This window comes from Geotrypetes seraphini, chromosome 3 (assembly GCF_902459505.1).
Source record: "Geotrypetes seraphini chromosome 3, aGeoSer1.1, whole genome shotgun sequence".
Taxonomy (NCBI): Eukaryota; Metazoa; Chordata; class Amphibia; order Gymnophiona; family Dermophiidae; genus Geotrypetes; species Geotrypetes seraphini.
The window spans coordinates 50,113,461-50,141,219 of NC_047086.1; the positions used below are offsets into that span (position 1 = coordinate 50,113,461).

General features: G+C 41.6%; 1 protein-coding gene across 1 annotated transcript in view; it reads right to left on the minus strand.

The window, feature by feature from the left end:
* Positions 1-214: 214 nt before the first annotated feature.
* Positions 215-27,759, minus strand: part of LOC117357576 (CD109 antigen-like) — a 167,441-nt gene continuing 139,896 nt past the window's right edge. Inside the window, exons 25-33 of the mRNA XM_033938377.1 lie at positions 26,264-26,495; positions 22,522-22,693; positions 21,544-21,734; positions 18,568-18,723; positions 18,272-18,337; positions 12,188-12,324; positions 8,914-9,070; positions 4,523-4,625; positions 215-895 (exon numbers count right to left, since the gene is read on the minus strand). Of these exons, the coding sequence (XP_033794268.1) occupies positions 669-895; positions 4,523-4,625; positions 8,914-9,070; positions 12,188-12,324; positions 18,272-18,337; positions 18,568-18,723; positions 21,544-21,734; positions 22,522-22,693; positions 26,264-26,495 (1,441 nt within the window). The 3' untranslated portion in view covers positions 215-668. The remainder of the gene's footprint in view (positions 896-4,522; positions 4,626-8,913; positions 9,071-12,187; positions 12,325-18,271; positions 18,338-18,567; positions 18,724-21,543; positions 21,735-22,521; positions 22,694-26,263; positions 26,496-27,759) is intronic.

Here is a 27,759-nt window from a genome sequence, read left to right on the forward strand (position 1 = left end):
CCTGCTATCGTGGTTTAGTAAAAAGGGAGGGGGTGGGTATTTGTCTATTTTTGTATGGTTGTTACTGAGGTGACAGTGCATAGAGTCATCTCCTTTGACCTCTTTGAAAAAACCCCAGAATAGGAATGATAATTAACAATTGTATGCGTACAGTGTGCGTTGTGTTTTTTTTTTAAATTTTATTGTTGGTAGATCATTTTGACTTGGTCATTTTAAAAGTAGCTCGCAAGCCCAAAAAGTGTGGGCACCCCTGGTGTAGACCTACAAAATGGGTGGCAGTGGGGGCTCATGTGCTAATAGTCAGGCACTAATGAGAAAATTAGCACCTGGCCATTATGAGGAAATAAAGAAAATCAACCATTTTACTCCGGCAGCAAAAATGGCCTTAGGACACAGGAATGACCCACGTAAGCAAACACTAAGGCCACTTTTTACCACAGTTTGGTAAAAGGGCCACTTAGCAAGTGATAAAAGAACTGTACAATGTTTGATTTTCATCAAAATCACTAATATTTTTTTCAAAATTATAGCTCTTGTGACAAACTGGGGTGGGTTTTTTTTTTTTAAACCGTGATTTCTATGTATATTTGTGCTGTAGACATTTTTATGACTAATTCCATCATCATTTCTGCATGGTATCCCAAGGAGAAAAAATAGGAAACCACTCTCTAAATATAATGCTTTAAAGTAAAATACTGATGCAGCACAGCAATAAGACTGAATATGAGTAGAGGTCCCAAGTGAGGAGTCAAAGCAGGGGAAGCACTGGTAGTGACCGTGACACCACCCTGCGTAGCGACATTTGATTTGCATAAGCCGCAGTCAAATCCACAAAAGTCACAGGAAGAAATATTCTTCAATATTGGAGAACTATACAATCTTGTGGCTTTTCTTCCTGCAGTAGAAAAGGTAGACATTCAGTAATATTGCTTGCAAAATTACGATCTATGGCTTGAACTAGAATCAACTCCTTTCAATTTCAGGATTTATTAACCATGCATTGTTATTGTATTAGAGCAGTTTACACACCCTGTTAAATTCTGAAGTAAGGGTAGAATACAGAGTATTAAAGCTGATGTCCTGCTGACTCCCATCCCAACCCAGTCATCCAGAATCAAAGGTGGGAGCAGTAGGCCTGAGCTAGGAATGGAAAACCAACTCCCTTCATCACATCACAAACTGAATAATTTATTTAAGCAGGAGTTACTAGCCTATGGTAATGCAGCTTAGTTTCTGGTGGGAGTTACAAGTTAGCCACTCCCACCAGAAACTAAGCTGCATAAAATATAATATTTTATCAAAATTTAATAACTGTCCCTGTAAGTTGCAGCAACCAAATCATTTCAGTTCATAACCAAGTCATGATATGAACCCAGGTAATCCAGGAGTGATATTTGCTCATATGCCCATGGAACCAGCATATTTTATGTATTTAATTTTTTACTACTTTTAGCCATAATTGTAGGTGGGGTACAAATTAAACTAAGACATATTCAGATTGCATCATACACGTCAATCGCTCCTCCTAAACTTACTTGCTCCACTTCATCACTGACGCTGAAACCGTGGATTGAAGACAAAGTTTTATTTTATTTTTCTTTCCAGCTTATGATTTATCTTTAATCTTATCTATTGTTTTGCCTTTTGTCTTTGTTTTGTTCTATTTCTATCATTTAAATTTCTCCAGAATTCTACTGTTCAACGGCTCCCCCTTCTGCTTCTATTCCTTTCTCTCCTCTCTTCTACCTTCCAAAGTATTTAGATCAATGCTGTCTTGTTAAAATGTTTATTTTATTTTTATTTTTCCTCTAACTCTACTTTTCACTTCTCTATTACCCTCCAGGTACTTTAGTTAGATTGTGAGCCTTCGGGACAGTAAGGGAATTTTTCAAGTACCTTTCTTATTTCTAATCTTAATGTATATTTTCTGTAAACCGCTTAGAACCTAACGGATGTAGCGGTATATAAGAAATAAATTACATTACATTACATTACAACAAACCATGGCAATAAGATCTGTACTCATTCCCCCCCCCCCCCACCTTCCAAAAATACTTTCCATAAAACATCACTCATTGCAATCCTTCAGAGGGAAGGTATCAGGTCTTACCACCTGATCCTCTCCTCAAATTTAGACCCCGATTTACTGGAAAGCTAAACTGAAAAAAGTGTGCTTTCCCTAATTTCCTGTAATATTTGACATCTCAATTAGAGAATAACACGGGGACAAATTTGTCCCCGTCCCCGCAGGAACTCAATTTCCCCGTCCCATCCCATCCACATGAGTTTTGTCGCTGTCCCTGTCCCATTCATGTAAGCTCTGCCTCAACCACACAAGCCTCGAACAATTTTGATTTTAAAGTGTTTGAGGCTTGTGCAGATGAGGACAGAGCTTGCAGGAATGGGGCAGGGACAAGAAAAGAACTCACAGAGATGGGACGGGAAAATGAGTTGACACAGGGATGGGGAAGATTTGCCTCCATGTTATTCTCTAATGATCTTGGGTAAAGCTTTCCATGACATTGGCCTAGCTATTGAGAAAATGTCATTCTGGATCTGTACCAGATGATATTACTGTTCTGAAGGCACATATGATCTCAAGAACTTAATTTATGTGGAATGTGAAATAGCCACCTTCAAATACAAAGGTGTATTCCTGTGCAGTGCCTTGACCACTGTAAATATTTAAAACCTTATGCACCATAAGGAGGTCAATGGATCAGTATTCACATTGTAGGCCTTGTGAGTACCTAGTCAATCTGGTTTTAACCATGGAACATAACATAAGAATTGCTATACTGAGACAGACTGAAGGTCCATCAAGCCCAGTATCCTGTTTTCAACAGTGACCAACTACCTAGCTAGATCCCAAGTGGGAAAACAGATTTTATGCTGCTTATCCCAGGAATAAGCAGTAGATTTCCCCCAAGTCATATCAATAATGGCCTATGGACTTCTCTTTTAGGAAATTATCCAAGCCTTTTTTAAATCCTGCTAAGCTAACTGATTTGACCACATTCGCCGGCAACAATTTCCAGAGTTTAATTACATATTGTGTGAAGAAATATCTTCTCTGGTTTGTCTTAAATCTACTACTTAGTAGCTTCATCAAGGATCTACCCAGCTTTCTTAATTGAGAAGCAGGACTAAAATCTGGATGCATGATTAACTCTCTGACCGTCACCAGGGCAAGGTCTTTCAGGCTGTTGGTACTTTGCTTTGCTCCACATTTTGTGGTTGAACATTGGAGGTCTTGGCATTAAGTAATAACATTGACCTCATCTGGATTATAGGAGAACCACACTGAGGCAGACAAAGCAAAGTGGTTCTCAGCCATTGGATATGATTTATTGACTTACTCAGTTCAGCTATATAACTTATATCCACAACACCATCAATGCTACCAGTGGCCAACCTACCAATTACTGAGATGTTGTAAAAACTTGTGGGTTTTACCACTGCAAACATCTATGGACCACTCAGTAACAAATGGAAGCAACAAGTGTTACCCCATCTACTCCATCTGGCAACTTCAACAGCCCACTTTAGAGGGTGGCAAATTGGTAGGGTGGGCATCAAGCCTCGACATGCACTTATTCTACAACCCAAAACAGGCAAGAATTTTCCACCTAGGCCAGTGGAGGACATACACAAACCCAGGTCTGTGTTGGGTAATCTTTGCTAGCTCTCACCTTGCATTTACAACTAGTATAGTGCTACAAAACCTTTTTTCATAGTCAGCATAGCCCAGTAATAATTCCCATCACTCTGCCTGAATTCCAAACCAAGATGGAATTTCTAGAAGGCAAACTAGAATGCCTTTTATGATACAGGGGAGCAAAGCATGAGTACAATCCCAACTCACTTTGTCTCACATGACGAGTCATACACCTATGCTTTACACAAGGATGTTATACATCATAGTCCGGTCAGTTTGTGGACCATGCTTTTGAATCCTTCCACCTTGGTCATCTTGATCATATCCACCGGCAGCAGATTGCACAACTTTTATGAGCTGCATGAAAGAAACCTTTCTGCAGATTTGTTCATTCCATACCTCAAAATGGAAGTTTCTGCATTAGCTACTTAACACCAACAATTACTGCATGCTATGAGTTTAAATGGTGCACTGCTGTTTGTAAGCAGCAATTCCCTTGTTAACCAGCTAAACAGCTGGGCATTTGAAGCATGGAATCTATTCTTTGGAACCTGCCATGTAACTGTGACCTTGATTGGATACTGATAGAAACAGGATTCTGGGCTTGATAAGTCTTTGATCCGACACATATTTATATGTAAATATGCTCCTTAGGCTCCTGTTTACCAAGCATTTTTTCAATTAAAACAAAACGAGAGAAGCCCTTTAGCAAATAGGTAACAATCATTGCAGCAATAGTTCTGGGCAGTCATTGCACCAGAGCAGCTTCCAGGACCTTTCACACAAGAGCCCCTTATCTGGCTCATTATCAAGCATTTGAAATATCACTCTAAAATTATTTTTAAAATGTTTTCTAAGACTTACTTGGCTCATAGTAATCTGTTACGGACACCATTGCATCCTGGGCACCTGCTACTTTGGCGACTCGAACCATTGGAACAAGTACACAAATCTGAGTTCCATTTATCTATAAGCAGAAAAATTTTTTGGATTAGTCTCATATTTTAAAGTACAGAATGATAACATGAAAAGGAACACACTGATGTTTTAACATGTACTGGAGGTAATTTTAGAAGGCTTGTATGACTTTTACACATGTACATAGAGGTAAGCAAGGATTTTTAGAAAGTCTCCGCTTACACAGGTAGATCTTCAGCAGTTTTGAAGGAGGCATATAAATATTCATCCAAGGCAGACAACATTAAAAAAAAGAATGCTGTAGTAGCACTAAATTGAGATATTCAGCCACTGTATCTAGATCAGTGGTTCTTAACCTGGGTTCGACCGAACCCCAGGGGTTCGGTGAGTCAGTCTCGCGGGTTCGGCGGAGGTCAAAACACACCTCCGACTCATATAGCGCTTCGGTCACGTTCAATCATCTATCAGTTATTCAGTGATTTTGATCAAGACTGATTGTGTACTCGGTTTCTTGATCTATCAATCTGTAACTAACGCCTTATATACATCAATCAATTCCTGATCAAAATTTGTGATTTAACTGATAGATGATTGAACGTGACCGAAGCGCTTATGATTCGTGATGATATGCCCCGCTTGTTCATAATTGGCTGCAGGTGATCACGCAACATCGCTTGGCCTATCTGTGATGCAGGGGATTTGATGCGCACAGTAGTCGAATTGTAACTGTTGTGATGGTACGTCATGTGATACCTATCTTAATATTTTAATCCCTTACTAACTATGTCGAGCAAAATACGAAAGTGGTCGGACGAATATGTACAATATGAATTCACATGTATAACGGAACGTGATAGGAGTCAGTGTCCTAATTGCATGATTTGCAATGCCAAGTTGAGTAATTCTAGTCTAGCTCCGGCAAAACTAAGGGAATAAAGAAGGGTTCGGTGAACACGCATATGAAACTGGTGGGGTTCAGTACCTCCAACAAGGTTAAGAACCACTGATCTAGATAGTGGTCAGCACTGAATTTCTGGATTCAGCAGTAACTAATATTGCTATCCAGATAGTGGCAGTAGTGAGGCCACTATCTGCAAAGCTAACTGGGTAAAGTTAAGACAACCTCTTTGGGAGTTTGCTGCTGCTGGAAACATCGTTTCTATGCTGTGTTATACAGAGTGACAGGCAGTCTTGCGATTCTCCATTGTTGGCGGATGACATCACTTCTGGTCTTTTGGGACTAAGAGGTCTGTTTATAAAGTTCCAGGACTGATTTCATAAAAATTAAACAATCTTACAACTTATTTCTTTGGGTCCCCTTCAAAGTATTCCCCTTCCCTACATTTACGCTTTTCCCCAACATCGTTTCCACTTTTGGAAACAGTCCTTAAATGCATCTTCAGGAATTGCCAATTGCATCAAATTTTGCTTTATGTCTTCAATGGTGTTGATCGCTTTCCTTTCAGCGTGGATTTAAGTTTAGGAAACAAAAAGAAGTCGGCAGGGGCCAACTCAGGAGAGTAAGGTAATCATTAGTGCAGACATGAAGGCTGCCAAACAAGTAGAGAAGGCCTCATCCAAGGCAAGGCAAATGATGGAATGTATCAATAGAAGCTTCGTCAGCCGCAAACCTGAAGTCATAATGCCACTGTACAGAACCATGGTGAGACCTCATCTGGAATACTGTGTGCAATTCTGGAGGCCACATTACCGTAAAGACGTGCTTAGAGTTGAGTCGGTTCAGCGGATGGCCACTAGGATGATCTCTGGGCTCAAGAGTCTCTCGTATGAAGAAAGACTAAACAAATTGCAGCTCTACACTCTAGAGGAACGCAGGGAAAGGGGGGACATGATTGAGACATTTAAATACATCACACGACATCTTCTTTCTCAAAGGACCCTCGGTCACAAGGGGACACCCGCTCAAACTCAGAGGAGGGAAATTTAATGGTGACACCAGGAAGTATTTCTTCACAGAAAGAGTAGTAGATCACTGGAACAAACTTCCAGTGCAGGTGATCAACTTTAAGAATAAATGGGACATCCACGTGGGATCCTTACGAGGGTCGAGATAAGGAACTAGGACATTAGCACTCAGACTTAATGGGGTGGGTCAGTAGAGTGGGCAGACTTGATGGGCTATAGCCCTTTTCTGCCGTCATCTTTCTATGTTTCTAAGGTGGCTGGGGAAGAACTGTCAACACGTTTTTTAATGCAAAATTCACAAATTTTGATGGTAGCATGAGTGGGCGTGTTATTGTGATGCAGGAACCATGACTGCTCCCTTCAAAATTTGGGCCGCTTCCTCCTGATTCTCTCACAGAGTTGTTTCAACACTTTCAGATAGTAATTTTGGTTAACAGCTTGTCCTTGTGGCAGAAATTCATAGTGAACAACACCACGACTGTAAAAAAAAACAAAAAACTGAGCTTTGGTTTCCACGTCATAACCATAGACCCAAGTTTCATCACCAGTTATCACTTTATCAAGAAATGTTTCGTCTTCATTTGCCTGCTCAATAAGATTCTGACAGATCATGACACGGTTGTTCTTCTGGTCGTTGGTCATCAACAAACTTTACTGCAATACGAGACATCCCTAACTTCACTGTTCTAATGTTGTGGCATGAACGAATGGAGATGTTGCATTTTTCTGCCAATTCTCTAACAGTTAATCACCAATTAGTGTGCACAAGAACCCTCACTTGATGTTGATGGTCTTCAGTTCACGAATCATCTTCCACTGATTCACTACCACTTGTGAAGCATGAATACCATTCAAAACACCTTCTATGACACATGACATGTTCCTCAGAAACTACGTTCAACATTTTGTAAGTTTCTGTAGTGGTCTTACCCAATTTAAAATAGAACTTCACGCTCATTGAGGTCGCACATGGTGAAAAATAGTCCATCATGCAAATATACTTTCACAAAAATTGCTGTAGATTGGAGACGAAAGCAGACATCAACAAATAGAAAAAGGAGGTTACTCATGAGATTTCAAGCTACTCAATGCCACCTAGCGCATCTCAAAAGAACTTCCCATTGGTGCACAATTCAAACTATCCTGGAATTTTTTGAGCATACCTCATATTTATATCAGCCATTGCCATGGTATATGGCCTCCAGACACATGTCTTGGGGCATGCCCCTTTGTAGTCCCTTCAGAGTCTAGAGGACCCAGGGAGAATGCAATTAACTCTGGTTTCAGATGGGGAAGAGAAAAGCAAATGTGGTAGGTGCTACCACTAAAGAACCTATGGATCAATATGTTCAACCTCAAATTAGTGGAGGGATTTCTGGAACTGAAAGCACTATTTTCCTATCTTTAAGCAATTGAACTCCTCCTCCTCAACCTAGTAATATTTCCTCTGCTAATGGGGCACCTTCTTATCAAGTGAGTGTGTCCACTCAGCAGGAATTGAATTTGGTGGGCTCTGACTTATCGCTGGACCCATGAGTGAAAGGGGGCTGGGCTGGAGCCAGTGCTGCGAGCGAGGGTGGTCAGCTGGAGCCGCCAGACCCATGATGGGGGGAGGGATGGAGCTACAAGCTTGGGAGCAGTGTTCATGGGGGGGGTTCCCAGTGAGATCAAAGCCTTTTACCGCTCCAAGGTTTTGTTCCCACACTGGTGATAAATATATTGAATTTTTTGCCATTCCTGCAGTTTTCCTGTGGTTGCCATGGGTTAACTGCAGGAAATGGGCACCATGTCATTCACTACCTAGCGACGCTTAACTGAAATCCGCATGTAACTTAATTTTTTTTTTATTGGTTTAATTGGCATGGTAATTGACCATGCCATTAAAAACTGATTTAAAAAAATTAAAAAACAAAGATGTGCACAGAATTCTGCATGGCACCAAGTACCTAAGTTGAGACTCCTACCAGCGCCTAACGACATCTACATGAAATTTAGGCATAGTTAGGGGTGGAGAATAGGTATGGTTGACTTAGGCATCAATAGGTATCTGTATTAGACCTAATATACCAGCACCTACCACAAGGACACCTAATAATGTCTAAGCTCGCTTAAATGCCTAGCAGTTGATAGACAACCATGCTGAATGGCACCTAGTTGCAGGGAGGCAGCTCCTTCTGGGTCAAAAGCATGTTTTATATTCATAAAATGACTTTTATAAAATGTGCAATCAAATGTGTAACTTGTAAAAAAAAATGGAAGGCCTAAAATAAACCATGGGAACTCATAAATAAACATCACTGTATACCAATACATTTGTTATGAAACTCTAGAGAAATCTCACAATTTCAATATAATCTATATCAGGATTTTTCTTCTGAACATAATAAAATCAACATCCCTTGAGTACTCACCGAATCAAAGTAGAGGTTAACTTTATCATTTTCTGTTTCTACTTTTTTAATCAGTTCGTTCTCCATAATCTCATTCCGATTCAGCTGGAAGCCACTGAGGAATTCTATTTCCATGATAGCCATGCCACTCTGGTTCCTACTTTCTGAACTAATATACCTTTATTTCAAAAACAAATAAAATACAAATAAAAAAAAGTCAGTATTCATTGGCACATAATACATGTTAACTTTATCTAGGCCATTCCACCACCTAACCATGTCTACTTTTTGAGTAGGCACATATTGGCAAATTAATTTTATAAATTGATTTTTTTAATGGCACTTTCAATTATCAGCACTAATTAAGTCCTTTATAGAATCAGGGCCTAAGTGCTGCCATCTTGACCCTGTGTTAGCCAGTTAACATGTGGTAAGTACAACACACTAGCTGGCTAACACTTCCATGCTCACTTTCTGCCTATGACATGCCCCCACCTAAAAATGTGTTGTTTTTTTTCTTAAATCAGTAACATATAAGTTAGCACACACAAATAAGCAACATATTGCAAAACGGGTAAGTGAATCCACTATTTCCAAAGTCACACCCTGAAGAAAGCCACAGCATGGTGGCTGAAACGTCGGTTTCTACCTGACAAAGATGCAGCGAGACCCGGAAACCTGCAACAAGCACAACGCCAGCTGCGGAAACCCTGAGGGAACATACTGCAAAACTCTTTTAACATGGTTTTGAGATAGTCTGCATACACTAGCTGCACATTAAGGGCTTAACTAGGTGGGGAAAGGAATTCCCAAGTCCACCCATTTAAAGCTATACAAGTATTTTATAACAGGCTCAGCAAGAACCCTGTCTTTTATAAAATACACAAAACAAAGCCAAAGACAATGGAATCGTGTACATAAGAAAATGCCAGGAGTCCAGTTGACATGGCCTTATAGGCCATGACTAAGATTTTAAATTTGACTCTATAGCTAATAGTTCTCAACCCAGTCCTTGGGACACACTTTTCCAGTCAGGTTTTCAGGATACCCACAATGAATATGCATGAGAGAAATTTGAATACAGTGGAGGTGGTGTGTGTAAATTATCTCGCACACAGAATAAGGCTGTGTGGTGCAGTGGTTGGAGCTATAGCCTCAGCACCCTGAAGTTGTGGGTTCGAATCCTGCACTGCTCTTTGCGACCCTGGGCAAGTCACTTAATCCCCCATTGCCCCAGGTGTGTTAGATAGAGTGTGAGCACACCGGGACAGATAGGGAAAAATGCTTGACCACCTGAATAATTTGTAATCCACATAGAATTGTAGGATATGCGTAATATAATAGAAAAAGTAACTCTCTCAAAAACAACACAGTTAAGACAAAATGTGAGTGTGAAACCATGAATACTAGAGGACCAAAAAGATTTGTTGCTTTCAAACAGATAGTGAAACCAACTAGAATTTTAGTTCTTAGTTCTTTTATAAATGTTTGAATTTTATAGAATAGAAACAACACTGGGGGGCCCGATTTTATAACAGCACACCTATAAGAGAGCTTCAAAAAGCATCTATTTTAAGTTTATTTTATAAAGTCAATATAGGTGCCTATTTACCTTTATAAAACAGCTCACATATCAATCCCCTGTAGTGCACAAATGCTAACACATCTAGACCTGCTCCAGAGTTGATGTAAAATGTGTATATGTAATCTCTCGAGCTGATTCTATAAAGGGCGCCTAGCTTAATTGTCAAAATATCCTTGACACAGCAACATGTCGCGTTAAGGAACCTTGACTGAACTATATGTCTTTGACTATTATCCGCGTTAACTATTGGTTATTATTGCCTATCGCTTTATATTTGTATATGTTAAAAAATTTCAATAAAGATGATTGAACTAAAAAAAAAAAATACCCTTGACAGCCTCAATAATTAGTTTTTTTAAAAATTGGATGATAGCTGCCTATCGCAATGTGCTTAGCGGTGTGTAATGCCTAAGCGGGAGTTTCTATGGGTGGAGCATGAGTTGGGCATCGCTAAGCGCGATTCTCCAAAAACCTAGGCGAAGGTTTTAAAGGCCTACATTTCGGGCGCCTAAGTTCTTACATAGGCAATTCTGTAAACAACGCCTAAGCGCGATTGACGTGCAGCTGGTGCCTTTCAGTTAGGCACCAGCTGATTTAAGCCCCATTTATAGAATCAGCCTCTATTTGCTTGCATATGTTACAAAATCACACATTATACTGCGTCTCTCTCATGCTCTGCCTAGACTAATCCCCCAGAACACCTACAGTGGCAGGTTTAATATATATTTTTTTTTTTAGCGATGATCATTTTTTATTATTTGATTTTTATGTTCAAATCTATTTTATTAAGCAAGTACAACAGCAGTAGAAAACAGGGTATACAATTTCACCTAACAACCGCGGAGGACTGGACTCTGATGGTCCTCCACGATCAAGCAACACCTCCACCCCACATAGAGAAACCCCCTCCCCCCCACCCTCCCCTCCCCACCCCCCTCCCCAAAGAAACATACAACTCTCAAGCAGGGAACATCAATGGCAAATAGACGCACGGAATCAAAGGTGGAGTCTGTTCAAGATATGGCTATGACTCTCAGGGGTCAAAATGTTCAAGTATGGAGTCCAAGTGTTAACAAAGTCTCTGCTCCGGCGACAAAAAGAAGCAAGCATTTTCTGTGTGTAAACCTGACTTTACACATGGAAAAGACCATTAAAAATTGCCCCTTACGTGTATCTGTTGACTCACCCTGCAAGACTCCCAATAACTAACCTTTCTTCAGGTACATTAGATAGATTCAAGTTTCAAGTTTATTAAAAATTTGAGGAAACATAGTATAAACAAGCATAAATTCTAAGCTTTTTACAATAAAAATGGGGGGGGGGGGGACACGCAATGTACTTAAAATGACTGAAAACATGACATACGTTAAACAAGAGGAAAGTGAGGGAAATACAATTTAATAGAAAAGAGAACAAATAAGGTAAGAAAAAGAGGGGAGGTGGGGAAGATCAGGTTTATAAAAGAAAGGAATCATTTGGTTATCAGCTAGGGCAGACCCTGAGATCATTTAGCATTCAAATGCGTCTTTGAATAGGAAACATTTAAGGTTTCCCTTAAATTTATCTAAAAGATTGTGAGCCCACCAGGACAGACAGGGAAAAATGCTTGAGTACCTGAATAAATTCATGTAAACCATTCTGAGCTCCCCTGGGAGAATGGTATAGAAAGGTGAATAAATAAATACGCATGATCTAACCAAGACACATTACCTTGTGCATATAGTAACAGTGATATGATCTATGTCACTTCTGCTGTCCTTTACGTTCACATCCAACCCAAATGCTTCCGTGTTGTCTACATTTCTCCTCTGTCTAGCTGCAGGAATTATGTTATAAAGTATGTTGAGCTGGAAGACATAAGCACCCATTTTAGCTCTCTTTCACATTACAAACTGTTGATAATTTGTTTCTTCTTTTCATCGTCCATTAGCTTTAGAATTCCCGCTCCCCAGATAGAATGCCAGAATGGCTCTGGTAATCCTTCAAAGGCCTTCACAGCACAAGCTTCTCCTCCAAGGTGCACCCTCGGTTCTGCCCTTTAACCGGCAGCTTCTGATTTCTCTCTTGAGTATTCCTAACAAGTAACCAGGCCTAAACCCTTCTCCTGAATTGTAATTCCTTGCATCTATTATGTAAGCATCCTAAACTGTAATTCCTTGCATCTATTATGTAAGCATCCTAAACTGTAATTCCTTGCATCTATTATGTAAGCATCTATTATGTAAGCATCCTAAACTGTAATTCCTTGCATCTATTATGTAAGCATCCCCCAATTGTAACTTCCTAGAAAATCCCAGCTATCTTTTACTATTTCCCGCTTAGACCTGTAAACATCCCCTGAATTGTAACTTCCTGGATATGTCCAGCTGTCTTATACTGTAATCCGCTTAGAACTGCAAGGTAAAGGCGGAATATAAGTCACTAATGTAATGTAATGTAAGAAAAGGAGGACTACAAATCCATCTACTGTATGTAATCTGGTAAAAGCCAGGACTGGGCAGCCTGTCCTTAAAAATGGAGCCAGTTGGCAATCCTAATAGTTAGACAGTGAAGGGGAGAATGTAGCCAATTCCTTCATGCCTTGGTCTTCAGTCCCAGTCCTTTAGGGCTGCCAATGGATCGGGTTTTCAGGATATGCTTAATATGCATGAAGGAAATTTGCATGCCTACCACTGCCATTGTTTGCAAATCTCTCTCATGTATATTCATTATCTTAATATAAAAGAAGCTATTACATGCACATATTTTTATTTTCAATTTGTTTAATCATTCATAAAATATTATTTGAATCAAATTTGATGTTACAAACACTTCACATTACTGCACACGTATCAACCCCACCCCACACCCCTTTCACATTCTCCCTTTACAAATACCAGTTCATAAACACAATACATGTTTTACAGTTGTTGTTCAAATTGCTGTTTCTCTTCCTGATAAGACTGATGAGCTATATTCACCACATGCCACTTTGCTGAATCCACTGATGAACGGTTTTCACTGAACAGTAATCTGTTAGCTCAGCCCCATCCAGCCATAGCCCCTGAAGATGCTTTATTGCAAAACACAGCTCTGACGTTAAAAACACAGCCCTTTTCTGCCGTCATTTTCTATGTTTCTATATTGAGCTGGAAAGCTGAAGCACACATTTTAGCTTTCTTTCACATTGCGAACTGTTGCTAATTTGTTTCTTTATGGCTCCTAAATTTAGGTTGGAGCAGGTTGATTATAATCATGTTCAATGTCTTAACCCAGGGGTGTCCAATGTCGGTCCTCGAGGGCCGCAATCCAGTCGGGTTTTCAGGATTTCCCCAATGAATATGCATGAGATCTATGTGCATGCACTGCTTTCAATGCATATTCATTGGGGAAATCCTGAAAACCCGACTGGATTGCGGCCCTCGAGGACCGACATTGGATACCCCTGTCTTAACCCAACACTAACTGGGCCATGTTATTATTACTAGATTCCAGTGACATATGGCTTTAAGAACATAGGTCCATCCAGCTCAATATACTGTTTCCCACAATGAGCAATCAATTAATGTATTTATCCAATTTTCTATACTGTTCTCCCAGGGGGAGCTCAGAATAGTTTATGTGAATTTTATTCAGGTACTCAGGCATTTTTCCCTGCCTGTCCCAGTGGGCTGATAATCTATCTAATGTGACTGGGGTAGTGAGGGGAGGGAAGTTAAGTGACTTGCCCAGGGTCACAAGGTGCAGTGTAGGGTTTGAACCCACAACCTTAGGGTGCTGAGGCTGTAGCTTTAACTACTGCGCCACACTCTCCCTCTACAGTGCACAGTTAAGTTCACACTTCACAATTACCCAGCAAGATACCCCAAAACATAAAACGAAAACAGTGGGGCTGATACTTAAAGCGATTTAGCTAATTGGGGTTAATCACTAATTTTCAGCAGCACTTGGGGGAGGATTCTATAAAGAGTGTTTTGTGTGTTAGCTTGCGCTATCCTCTAAAGATGCCTATTATATTCCTATGGGTGTCTAACGTGCTAATGTGCTTTATTGAATCCCCCCTTAATCGGCTAAATGCCGCTGAAATTCACGGTTAGCGCCTAACTCAAAGTTGGCTATGTTGGGGGCATTCCAGGGGCAGAGTCAACCCTTAAGTGGCCAGGCTTAGTATCTAAATGGGACCTCATAAAACTCTGTCCTATTTTATGCAGTAGATCATGGTTGGTTAAGTGCTGAATATCAACTTAAGTGGCTATGTGTTAGCCAGCTTAAAAATAACCAGCTATTCAAAGCCAAAGCCTGCACAGGTCCCAACTTTGAATATCTGGGAATAACTCTGTTGATGGTGAGCAAAACAATCACTGCTACCAGCTAAATATCAGACCCAGTGGATTTCCCCAAGTCTACCTTAATGATGATTTGTGGACTTTTTCTCCAGGAACTTGCCCAATCTTTTTTTTTTTTTTTAAACCTAGCTAGACTGTTTTTGCCATATCTGCCGTTAATGAATTCCAGAGCTTGATTGTGCATTGTGAAAAATATTTTCTCCAACTTGTTTTAAATGTAATAGTAAGAAACTTGATGGCTTGCCTCTGTACTCTTTTGGAAAGCATGAACAACCAATTTGCATTTACAATTTCAATTCCACTGATGATTTTAAGGATCTCTATCTTATCTCCCCTCAATCATCTTCTCTGAGCTGAAGTCCTAACTAGAGAGTTGCACGGGGACAGAAATCCCACCCATCCCCGTCAGGATCCTCTCTGTCCCCACTCATCCCTGCAAGGAATTACCTCCATCCCCACCCGTCCCCATAAAAAGCAGCAATTACTTCTGACAGGATCATCAATTCCACAGTTTCTTTTGTGTTTGTGCTGCTGTTTTCCTTGTGGAATCTCTTTGGTGGAACCCTTTTTTTGTTTTCTGTTCAGGTAATTAACTTATAAACCCCCTCTTTTACTAAGGCTGACGTGTCCATTATATTATTTGGACAAACCCTGCTTCCAAAGCCTTCCATCCCTGTGGGAGTCCTGTTGGCTAGAGGGGGGTCTCTGTGGGAGTCCCGTGGGCCACAGGGGGGTCCCCGTGGCAGTCCCGTGGGTTAGGGGGGATTCCCGCAGGAACCCCGCGGGACCCTTGAGATTCCTGTGATCCTCTTCCCGTGTAGACCTCTAGTCCTAACCTCTTACCTTTTCTACATACGGGAATCATTTCATCCCCTATATTATTTAGGTTACCCTTCTCTATACCTACTCCAGTTTCTTTAGTCTTTTTTGATGTGACCAGCATTGTAAGCAGTGGCGTAGCGAGGGTGAGGGGCACCTGGGGTGGTGGTGCCCCTCTCCCGCCCTCTTCCCCACCCCCTTTCCCGTACTTTTTTAACTTTGGTGAAAGCAGCCACCAACTTGCTGCCAGCATCAGCTTTGGTGCTCTCTGTTGTCATTTCCTAGGTGTGAGTCCCGGAGGTGACATCAGAGAGAGCGCCAAAGCCAATGTAGGCTGTTCACACTGGAGTTAAAAAGGTTTGGGGGAAAGGGAAGGGGTGTGGCAGGGGGAGGAGTGGGGGGGGGGGGCCGAGAGACGGAGGGGGGCTGGCACCCTGAGGAAGACTGTGCTCGGTATGGGCCATCCCCTTCGCCCCGCCTTACTACACCACTTGATTGCAAGCAATACTCAAGCTGCAGTCTCAGCATAGAACAACAGAACATAGAACATTCCTTTTCTGACTATTCCTACATTTAATTTGGTTTTAATTTTGAGAGGTTTTTTTTTATTAGAAAACATGTCACCATTATATTCACAAAGAGAACCAGAACACAGAGTAGTGAAGATGCGTAAGGACTGCGAAGACCTGCAACGTGACATAAACACGCTCGAGAAATGGGCTGTGACATGGCAAATGAAGTTTAACGTGGATAAGTGCAAGGTGATGCAGGTCAGTAACAAAAAATCTTATACACGAATACAGAATGTCCAGTGCGGAGACCCCCCAGGAAAGAGACTTGGGAGTACTGGTCATCAAGTCAATGAAGCCGTCCTACTTGAAAGGGTCCAGAGAAGAGCGACTAAAATTGTTAAGGGGCTGGAGGAGTTGTCGTACAGTGAGAGATTAGAGAACTGGGCCTCTTCTCCCTGTCGTACAGTGAGAGATTAGAGAACTGGGCCTCTTCTCCCTTGAAAAGAGGAGACTGAGAGGGGACATGATGGAAACATTCAAAATACTGAAGGGAATAGACTTAGCAGATAAAGACAGGTTGTTCACCCTCTCCAAGGTAGGGAGAACGAGAGGGCACTCTCTAAAGTTGAAAGGGGATAGATTCCGTACAAATGTAAAGAAGTTTTTCTTCACCCAGAGAGTGGTGGAAAACTGGGACGCTCTTCCGGAGGCTGTTATAGGGGAAAACACCCTTCAGAGATTCAAGACAAAGTTAGCACTGGTCTTTCAGCTAAGGGCCGCCCCGGGAGCGGACTGCTGGGCACAATGGACCACTGGTCTGACCCAGCAGCAGCAATTTTTATAATATCATCATATATAACAGGTAGTGAACTTGTTATAGACATACTAGCTGATGCCCCGGCGTTGCACGGGTATTTAATTATAGCAATAACACTGTAAATGGATTCAAATAAAGATACTTTATAGTGGTGAATGAAAGTATTTTTTAAAGCTTAATAAAAAGTACAATATTCAAATTATAATGTGAAATATTTGACAAAATGAATACAATACAACTAACGCAAAACGTGATTATAAACAACAATTTTAGTTTCACCTCCTGGAGCAGCCGTTTTTGAATTAATGTGAGAATGGCAGCTTTTTACATATTTTCCATTGACATGAATGGGTGAAATCTGATTTTCTGTTTGTAGCTCCGCCCACGTGTGCAGGAGGGCCGCGAGACCCCCAGAACATATCACCCCAGGTAGTGAGGGATCTGCATACCAAGTTTCATTCAAATCGGTCAAACCGTTTTTGAATTACTGTGAGAATGGCAGCTTTTTACATTTTTTCCATTGACATGAATGGGTGAAATCTGATTTTATGTTTGTAGCTCCGCCCACGTGTGCAGATGGGCCGCGAGATCCCCAGAACATATCATCCCAGGTAGTGAGGGATCTGCATGCCAAGTTTCGTTCAAATCGGTCAAGCTGTTTTTGCGTGATCGCGGCACATACACACACACATACATACACACATACATACCTCCGATTTTATATATATATAGATTCCTTCAGTGGATCCTCCTAGCATTTGTAAGAAAATAGTATAACTGTTTATTTAGGTTAAAAGAGCATCAGCAACTTTAATTTTAATTTAATTTTTATTTCTATACATTTTTAGATTGTAAGTCGCCCTGATGGCCTCCATAGGGTGGGATAGTACATCCTTAATAAAACTTGAAAACTTAGGGCCTCTTTTTCAAAGCCTGATAGCGTGGGCCGATGCAATATATTCACCAAAGGCCATAGGGACTGAATGGACGTTGGAGCATTTGCTGCATGGCACTTGCTAACGCCACTTTATAAAAGGGGGGTCTTAATTACTTTTAAGGTTTTGAAATTTCAATATATTTCCTGTCCCCCCTGCAACCCAAACTAACCTCTGATCTGTGTAGCTATTGATCCTTCTATATCTGGGACAGTAATTGTATCTCCTTCTCATGGTCGTCCATTCATCAAAGAAGCATAAGTAGTGCCATCTGGGAGTGCTTTACATAATCTAAGCTCTCAACTATTCAGAATGTTCTAGTCTCTTATACAACACGATAAGATTGTATGTGAGAGGCTGAAAACACATGATTTATCTTGTTGTACCTGAAAAATAGCAAATCCATTTCCCACTGCCATGACCGTTATAGCGAAGGGTTGAAATATATTTAACTGCAATGCAAAAAAAAAAAGGAAAAGTTTATTATAAGGCAATACGGGGCCCTTTTATTAAGGTGCACTAACCGATTTAGTGCGCGCTAAAGATTAGTCTGCGCTAAATGCTAAGATGACCATAGGCATATAATGGATGTCTTTAGCGTGCGCTAAATCGGTTAGCGCACCTTAATAAAAGGACCCCCTACATTTCCTAACATAACTGTAAAGGTATAAAGAATGTTTACCTGATGTTTTTGTAGCACCAACAGATTCTGAGCATTAATCTGAAAGATTTTTTGCAAACTTGATCCAGGCCCAGTAACTGAAATAGTCATACTATCATTGCTGACCGAGTAGAGGGTTGCAAACTGGGATAAGGCCTGTAGAGCCATTATAGTATCCTGTGGAAAGTGATGAATATATCAGTAATTTAGTGTTATAAACTATCCTGCTAAATGTGTGCTAAAGTGAGATCACTCGGGAAAGAGATAAGGAGTGGCATTTTCAATATGACGCATATGTACAAAATTCAACCCAGAAACATTTTGGTCCAGATTCTCTAGTCAGCGCCATTGTCGTCAACCGCCTTAAAAGTGGCCACTGGTCACGTGTCATTCATGCAGTGGTCCAGTTAGAGAATCACGCCTCCAGCACAGGTAGGCCAGAGTTTTCCAAACCTACGTTTCTGGCGCCTATCTTTGATCTGAATCAGGCCTCCATAGGTAGGGTTACCAGACGTCTGGATTTCCCTGGACAGCTTTTCAAAACCCAGCACTTTGTCCAGGTTTTGAAAAGCTTTCCTTCGTGCAGGAGGGCATCCACACATGCGCGGATACGACATGACGACGCTGCCCGACAAGAACAGGCAGCTGTGGGTAGGCAGGATTGGAGGCGGAGCTAGGGGCGGGTCTATGGGGGTCTGGATTTTCCAGACGGAAAATCTGGTAACCCTATCCATAGGAGCTTTACAGTACCTAAAGCTGCCCCCCAGCAAAGATAGGCACTGGAAATGTAAGCCAGGGTTTTCTACATTTCTGGCACCTAAATCACACCTCTGTAGGTGCTTTATGGTGGCCAATGCTACTTCCGACATTTAAACGGTGTATTTCACTGAACTTGGGCGCCTACCAGTGTAAAATAGTGCCGTTTAGAGAATCCGGGCCTTTGAGCCTCAAAACCAGGTGCAAATGTTTAGAATATGATGTATGTACATACATACATATACACACACACATTAATGGCAAAAAAAGTCTGTCTAAGCACTTTGCAAATACCTGCTTAAATTACATAGCATGTATTTGCAAAGAAAGCATGCACAGGAGAATGAGTGAGACATAGGTAGGGCTCTTGCTAGCATGCATAATTTATAGAACAATTATGTGCTCTATGGCTGGCAGAAGTATGGGCAGTGACTTAGTAAGGAGGAGGTGGGGGCAGACTGCCCTGGGCGCCGTCTTGGTGGGGGCACCAGCACCTCTACCTATAGCGGAGGGGCCTTAGGCACCTGGACCAATCAGGCCCTAGGATCCTGTGGGTTGGGCAGGGGAGGGGCGGGCCCTCCTCATTTGGATGGAGACGGGCCTGCTGGCTGGACGGTGCAAGTTGCCGTCAGGCCAAATTGGAGGTAAGCCCAAGGAGGGGTTCTGGGGTGGGGGTTTTCATTGAGGGGGTCTGGCAGGAGGTGTTGGGTACCCTTCTGCCGGCGATCTTAGGGGGGCCGTTGGGTCCAGCATGAGGAGTTGGGCACCCTCCTGCAGGCGATCTTCGGAGAGGGGGCCGTTGGGGGGTCTGGCAGGAGGGGTTTGGTACCCTCCTGCCGGCGATCTTAGGGGTTTTTTTGGGGGGGTCCAGCAGGAGGAGTTAGGCACCCTACTGCCGGCGATCGAGGGTTTTGTCGGCAGAAGGGGTTGGGCACCCTCCTGCCACGATCGTCTGGGGGGGGGTTGAGGAAGGGAGACTGGCAGCTGTAGCCGTGTTAGCTATACTAATCGCAGCAGGGAGATCCTTGCAGCAATTAGGTATAGCGTCCGTGTCTACTTACCATGTAGGCCAGCATTTTGCTAGCCTATATTGCAAGCGTCTCCTGATCTGCTAGGGAGACCCGTAGGGCCGCCTAGGTTGGCTTAAAGCTACTGCCTAGCCTTAGGCTAGCTTAGGCGGGCTTGTGGGCCTCTCTAGGCTCCCTGGAGGCACCTTCAATATAGGTGGCTGCCTGGGGAGCATTTTTTTTTTTTAGAAAAAGTGCCTTCCGATTGGCTGATTAGACAGCTGTAGGACACCTACAGCTGCCTACAATCGGGAGCACTTTGCAGAATCAGGGCCAAAATGTTCAAATTGTAATTTTCGAAAGGCAAAGTTTGGATATTTGCAGTTCACCCAAATAGCAAGAGGGCATGTTTTGGGCAGGACTAGGGAGGATCCAAATGCAAGATATCGTTCAGCAATAATGAAAAGGAAAGAAAAGTCCAAGGCAAAAAAAAAGGTTTTATCTGGACCTGTTTCAGTCACATCCAGGCTACAAAAAGATACCCTGATTGACCAGTTGACCACTAAAGGGATAAAAAGCGTGACCCTTTCTTCATCTCCCAGTGGTTACTGACCCACCCCTCTAAGAAGTGAAAGTGAAAGTAGATGCCAGGCTGTATCACAGCCTCAGGTATTATGGCCATTCCTAACAGAGCAACAAGGAAGTGTAATGAATATCCTAGTGGTCAGTGCAGTGGACTTTGAACCAGAAGACCCAGGTGTAATTTGCACCATAACTATTTTATTTCCTTACAAATAAAGTCCACTACACTGACCACTAGGCTACTCCTCTTTTCCACAGGGATGTCTGTGTGGTGATTTTTATATAAATGATGCAGACAGACATGTCTGTGCCTGTTCTATGGAACAAACAGGAGAAACTGCCTTGTTCTATAACATTTATATTTTGGACATTTTGTTTTGAAAACTGGCTGTTCATTTCGGATGTTTTCAGCACAAGAATTTTCTTATCAAGTATTTTGAACAGGAAATTCCAATGCTTTTTCTGTTTGAAAATGGCCGTGAGATGGATTTTTTTTAATTTTTTTTTTTGGGGGGGGAATGGAACATTATGAGCAGGATCTCCCAATTCTGACTTGGAAGATCATTCGAAAATGCCCCGTCCCTCAGTGTGTACAGTTACAGAAATATGAACTAAAATATCAGCACGTGAATTTATCAGAATCATTTCTAACCTGGGTAGTGGAATAACCTCCAAGGTTATTCCTCTGCTGGCTGAGCCACTTCATGATAGGAATTCCTTCAGTGATACGATTCTGTTGGAAGTGTGAGAGCAGGGCATAGGAAGCCGTCTCAATATCTGAGGAGCTTGGCTGCCAATAGTTAGATAACCCAGAAGTTGGGGAAGACCAAAACTTTGTTTCAGCTTAAGTAAAAGAAATAATAATAATTAGAAGAGGGGGAGAAGGAATAAAAATGTTCAGAAAATTTAGAAAGTAGGATAAGAAACGCATTAATAGTTATTAAAATCAACACCCTTGTTTTTTGCTACAACTATGAGAACTTGCTTCTTCAACATCTCTTTTCCTCTTAATATTTCCGTTCCTTCCCCCAGCACCCATCTGCATGGACATTGCTGGGCATGGTCACAGGGGGTTGTTGGGGTTTTTTTTCAAGTTTTTATTAAAATTTGATATACCTTTTAAAATAATTGTCTAGGGCCAGGGGTTGGCAACTCCGGTCCTCGAGGGCCGGAATCCAGTCGGGTTTTCAGGCTTTCCCCAATCAGTGTGGGGGGAGTTATTCTCTTTCTTCATGGAATCTGAGTGAAATTGGGGGATTGCAGGTCATAAGCATCCCTAAATAAGAATGTTTTAAAATTTGCTTTAAATTTATCGAAATTGGTCTTTTCTTGTAGGTATAATGGGAAAGAATTCCAGAGAGTTGGGGCAGTAACCGAGAAAATCCTTATTGGATAGAAAACAACTGCCTTGCTCCGGCCTGCTTCAGGGGTCTTTATAATTATCTGTCATATGATTTCCTTTATAGAGAAAATTGTCCATACCGCTATCTGAAGCAGGCCGGAGGCCGAAACACTAGCAGTGTTGAGTCTTTGTTAAATAAAGAATATTTGGTCCCATTTCTGTAGACTTGTACATATTAACTCTGCCATTCTATTTAATGAAAAGAAATGAAACAAAAAAAAACTTTACCACGTGTCTCTGCTCTTCCAGTCAGCTGGTTAAGTGCTAGACCTGCTTGGGTGCTGTTGGCTAATGATAAAGCATATGCTACAACTGACAGAGTGTAATTGCTGTTAATTCCTTGAGCCAGCTTCTCCTCCAGAAACTGCACTGCTTTTGTAACTTGACTTGCATAGGTATTCTACAACAAACAGATGGAAAAAAAGAGTTTGAACTAGAGAGGCGTACAACTTTCATAGTTATATATTCCATATGCAATGCATTTTTCACTGGAAAGAGGGTTGAGCTACTGTGCTGGGAGACTGGAAATTCAATGATAGGCCAATGTGTTCAGGACTGAAACTGGAGTGCTATGGGGAGGAGCTATCATTGTTCTTCTTTCTGCTTCCTGTATCCTGTTGCTATTCACCCAGCCCTTGCCACTGCTACACCAGTGGATTGGAGAGCAGAAGTGTCAGCCTCTGTAAACCATGCTCTAGCTATCAGGATATACTGTACTTTGTATATGGGTTCATAAATTGCAGATACAACCAATCAGAGAAGAAGATGTCCCTGGGGTCAAGAGAGCCTCCTGAGGGTATCAAAGAAAGTAGAGAGTTAAGTTGAACATGCTTGAAGTGATAGGGGCCATTTTACTAAGCTGTGGTAAGTACTAGCAAATGCTTACCACAGATTAACTCTTTATTTGGCGTTGTTGGTCAGAAGCAACATGTGTTTCTGTGGCTTTTATGGGAGATCTGCCTCTCCAAATGCCTGTTACTTGGCACTGATGCTCTCGTTCAACATCAAGTTACATAAAACAGCCATTTTCACCATCTGCCAATTAAAGGATTAAAATCCACTACAATAAGGCACGCTCAGGCATCCTGAGGTAGTTTTTGGAGTTCATGCACTTGCCATGCACTATAAAATAATTTTCTTTTGTGCTGGGTGCATATTTGGGGCAGAGAGTAGGCAAGCCCAGCGCTGATCAGCACATTTGCATCGCCCATGTTGATTAATGTATAGTTAGCACAGGAGTCCTTACAATTTAGAAAACAGGTATCAGTAAGGGGATTCCAAGCCAATGGCCATATGCTAATTGGAAAATAGAGGAAACTGAAAATGTCACACGTTAGTCATAGTGCAGGCCACGTTTTGGTGCAGCTTAGTTCCCAAATAGGCCTATTTGAACATTTACTAAGGCTGAGTTTCTAAATTTATACTCAGAATTTCACTAGACTTCTAAATTTAGGAGTATAAAAAGTTTTTAGAACCTACAACCCATGGACTATTGCAAGAGAACATTACTGGTTTCCTTTCCTCTTCCCCTACCCCAGCAACAAACAGTTTAATATCCCAGTTGAAAAGTGGACTGGAAGGACTTAATTGCCCCAATAATATGAAACAAAACAAAAAGTGTCAAGAAAAGTGTGGAATAACTTGCAAGTTTCATGGCTCCAAATCATTCTCTTTTTTGGTTGGGTTGAGAACTTTTCAGTTGCCCCTTGTATTTATCCCAGTGTTTTTTTTCTTGCTCATCTTGTTTGTCTATGGGGCTCATTTTCAAAAAAGATAGACATCCAAAAGACCACATAAACTGACACTTGGACGTCTTGCTAGTGAAAACATCTAAGTGGGCATTTTCAAAACTGATTTTCTGGATGTCTAGGTGGACTTCTTACCCGCTGTACATCCAGAGTAGAAATGGGCATTTTGGTAAGCGTGGCACGGGCAAGGAATGGGTGGGTTTAGACTTGGACATCCTGCAGCTATAATCAAACCTTTCCCAGGACATCCTAGGCAGAATTTAGACGTTTTCAACTAGACCTGTTTGAGAAGCATCTAAGTGCCAAAAGGGTACCCATACTGACCAAATGACCACTGGAGGGATTAAGTAATAAGCCACACACGCTCCCCCAGTGGTCACTGACCCCCCTTCCACTCCCCCAAAATTTGAATGAAACAGAACAGCTGGCTCTAGAACAGCAGCACTTGGTAAGGGAAAGCCTAATAGAGCATCACACAAGTGTCTTAAGTGGGTGGGCTAGTGAACCACAGAGAGGAGGAGCCAGGCCCATAAACCACTCTAATCATTACATTTATGGTAGAAAGTGTGAGCCCACCAAAACCCTACTATATTGCCTTACATGTGCCACCTGCAGCCATAAGGGCTATTGGGATCGTGGACAAGTGGGTATAATACCCAAATTATTACTTATTTGTAAAAGACTTCTATGAATAAGGAATTATTGCTTTGGTGTAATTATTCTCGGATCATTTTTACTTGCTGAATTAATTTTTTTGTTGAGTCTATATTTTATAATGTTTATAGTTGAATTTGTATTTTTAGTAGGTTTTTCATTTTATGTATGTTTACTTTGTAATCTGCCTAGTTGATAGGTGGAATAGAAATTTTTAAAAATAAATAAATAATAGGTTGGAAGGGAGTTTTGGAGGGCTCACCATACATAAGGGGGTTATGGTGAGATGTACTTCTGGCACTGTTATAATGTGCCCCAATGTTCTGTTGGCATGTCTGTGTGGCCAGTCCATTAGAAAGCTGGCCCCATCCATGTCCAAATGGGCTTCATTTGGATGTTTTCAACTTGGACGGTATTGTGGTCAAAAATGGAAATAAAGTTTGACATCCTGAAGTTGGACGAACCGTGGCCAAGACGTCCAACGAGATGATTTTCAAAAAAAAAAAAAAAAAAAGTGAATGTCAAGCATTTTCAAAAATGGACCCTTCTGGAAGCCCAATTTTGGACATTTTGCGGGAAACATACAAAGTTAGACATAGACGTCCTATCAAAAATGCTTCTCATGTCCCAGCTGCATCTCCTCTGCAACCTATTAAGGTGTTCCTTCTTATTAAGTTGTGAATGTTCTACCTTGTTGTCTATTATATTTATATTCTACTGACATTTGTCATATTTCTGTAATATGAGAGATCTACGGTTCATAGATAACGGCGCGAAAGACAAAAGCGCGCGCCGACAATTAACCGCAGCGCGCGCCACCACGCAGCTCTAAATTACAGTTTTTAGGGGCTCCGACGGGGGTTTTTGTTGGGGAACCCCCCCCAGTTTACTTAATAGACATCGCGCCGGCGTTATGGGGGGTTTGGGGGTTGTAACCCTCCACATTTTACTGTAAACTGAACTTTTTCCCTAAAAACAGGGAAAAAGTGAAGTTTTCAGTAAAATGTGGGGGGTTAGAACCCCCCACACCCCCACAACGCCCCCACAACGTGGCGCGATCTCTATTAAGTAAAGTGGGGGGTTCCCCAACAAAAACCCCCGTCGGAGCCCCTAAAAACTGTAATTTAGAGGGGCACGGCGGCGCGCGCTGCGCTCAATTGTCTGGGTGCGCCTTTGTCCCGGCGCGCTTTTGACCTGACACCGAGCTCTACTGTGCTTTTTAATATGTACATATTATTGTACTATAGCAATAGTGGATCAATATTACTGCTATTATTATGATTTAATTTGCTCATCGCCAAGTTTACCTCATTGTTTTAGCTGCGTTTTAAATTGACTTTTAGTCATTTTACTTTTGTTATACTGCTAATGTAACTTGTTTCTATTAAGCTATATCACCTTTGGGTGAATCTCTTCATAAAGGTTATTAATATCTCCTAACAAATAGATAAACATTAAACCCAGAGGCCAAAGAAGTGTCCAAAGCAAAGGAGTACTGATAGGATTCCAGCCGCTTTTACCCATGCCTAGCTCAAGCACATCGGAGGACGTGGCTATTTTAAACATACCCTGTAAAACTCATCCTCTAAAAGCGATGTCACTATATAAGCTGTAAGTGTGACCGGACCGTTCTGTCCACCTTGGAGTTCGGTGTGTATCACTCGTCCCGGTTCAGTGAACTGACCAGTACTTGCATCCTGAAAGCGTACAAGCCACTGCGTTACTCTGCTGATCACATCCGGGTCAATAAAAACGGAAGGAGGGGCCTGAAGAAAGCATCGAAGCACAAAAGCAGACAGCCTTGGGAGAAAAAGAGAAAGTTTATCCATGAGATTACACAACAAATCATTTATTTATTTATATACCATATTTATAATCCCAAAGTAGATTACAAGTTTACAAACATACCCTCCTTTTTTTTTACAAAACCATAGGGCTCCTTTTACTAAGATGCGTTAGCGTTTTTAGCGTGCGCAAAAGATTAGAGTGCGCAAACCACGCACTAAATGAAAAATACTAATGCAAGCTCTTTGGAGGCATTAGCGTTTAGCGCGTGGGGCATTGTAGCACATGCTATGCGTGCGCTAAAACCACTAGCGCACCTTAGTAAAAGCCCATAGCGTGGTTTTTAGGCACCAGACGAAGCAGTAACAGCTCCAACGCTCTTAGAAATTCTATAAGCGTCGGAGTCGTTACTGCCGCAGCCGGTGCTAAAATCCGTACTACGGTTTTATAAAAGGGGGGAGGGATAATTAATATCGATATACAGTACTTGTACCATCTTTCAAAATTCATATACTCATCTCCATACTTTAAATATATGTCTACAGCAATCTATTATAGGCTCAATCAACAGGAATTTCATCTCTCCAAAAAGGCCTCTAACAGTCTTTTAAATCGCCACACATTTGTTTAAAGTCTTAAATATCCTTTTTTACAACATGAGTGTACACACTAGTGCTGCCTGATTCAGGGGGAAAAAATTTTGATTCGATTCGATTTGGCCTATTGAATTGATTTTTTTTCTTTCGATTCAATTCACTTTTCCTGCCCAATCGGGCAATTTTTTTTTAACCAGTTTAGTTTTGTTGCCTCTTCACCCACCCCACCCCCCTTTGGCCTCTCCATCCCCATGCCAGTGCTGTGGTGTAAACAAAACATAAAAGACTTTTCCTCTCTCTATTAGGTCCTAGCTCATGCTCGCTAACACCAGCTCTGGCAGGATACACATTTCAAATCTGAAATATTGCAATCACAAAATAGAAAATAAAATTATTTTTACTACTTTTGTTGTCTGGTCATCTCATTATTCAAATCATGTTGGTCCCAGGCTATGGTTTCTGTTTGTCTTCTATTAACTCGCTCACCACGGTCTCCTGCCCATTTGATGTCTTCTTCTTTCCTTGTGCTCACCATTCATTTTTTGCCTCTATACCTTCCCTTCCACTGCCATGTCCAATATTTCTGTTTCTTTCCCACTGTCTACCATCTCTCTCTCTCACTTTCCTTGCCTTGTGCACTGGATCAAACTTCTCTATTCTCCTCCATGCAGCATCTCTCCCTT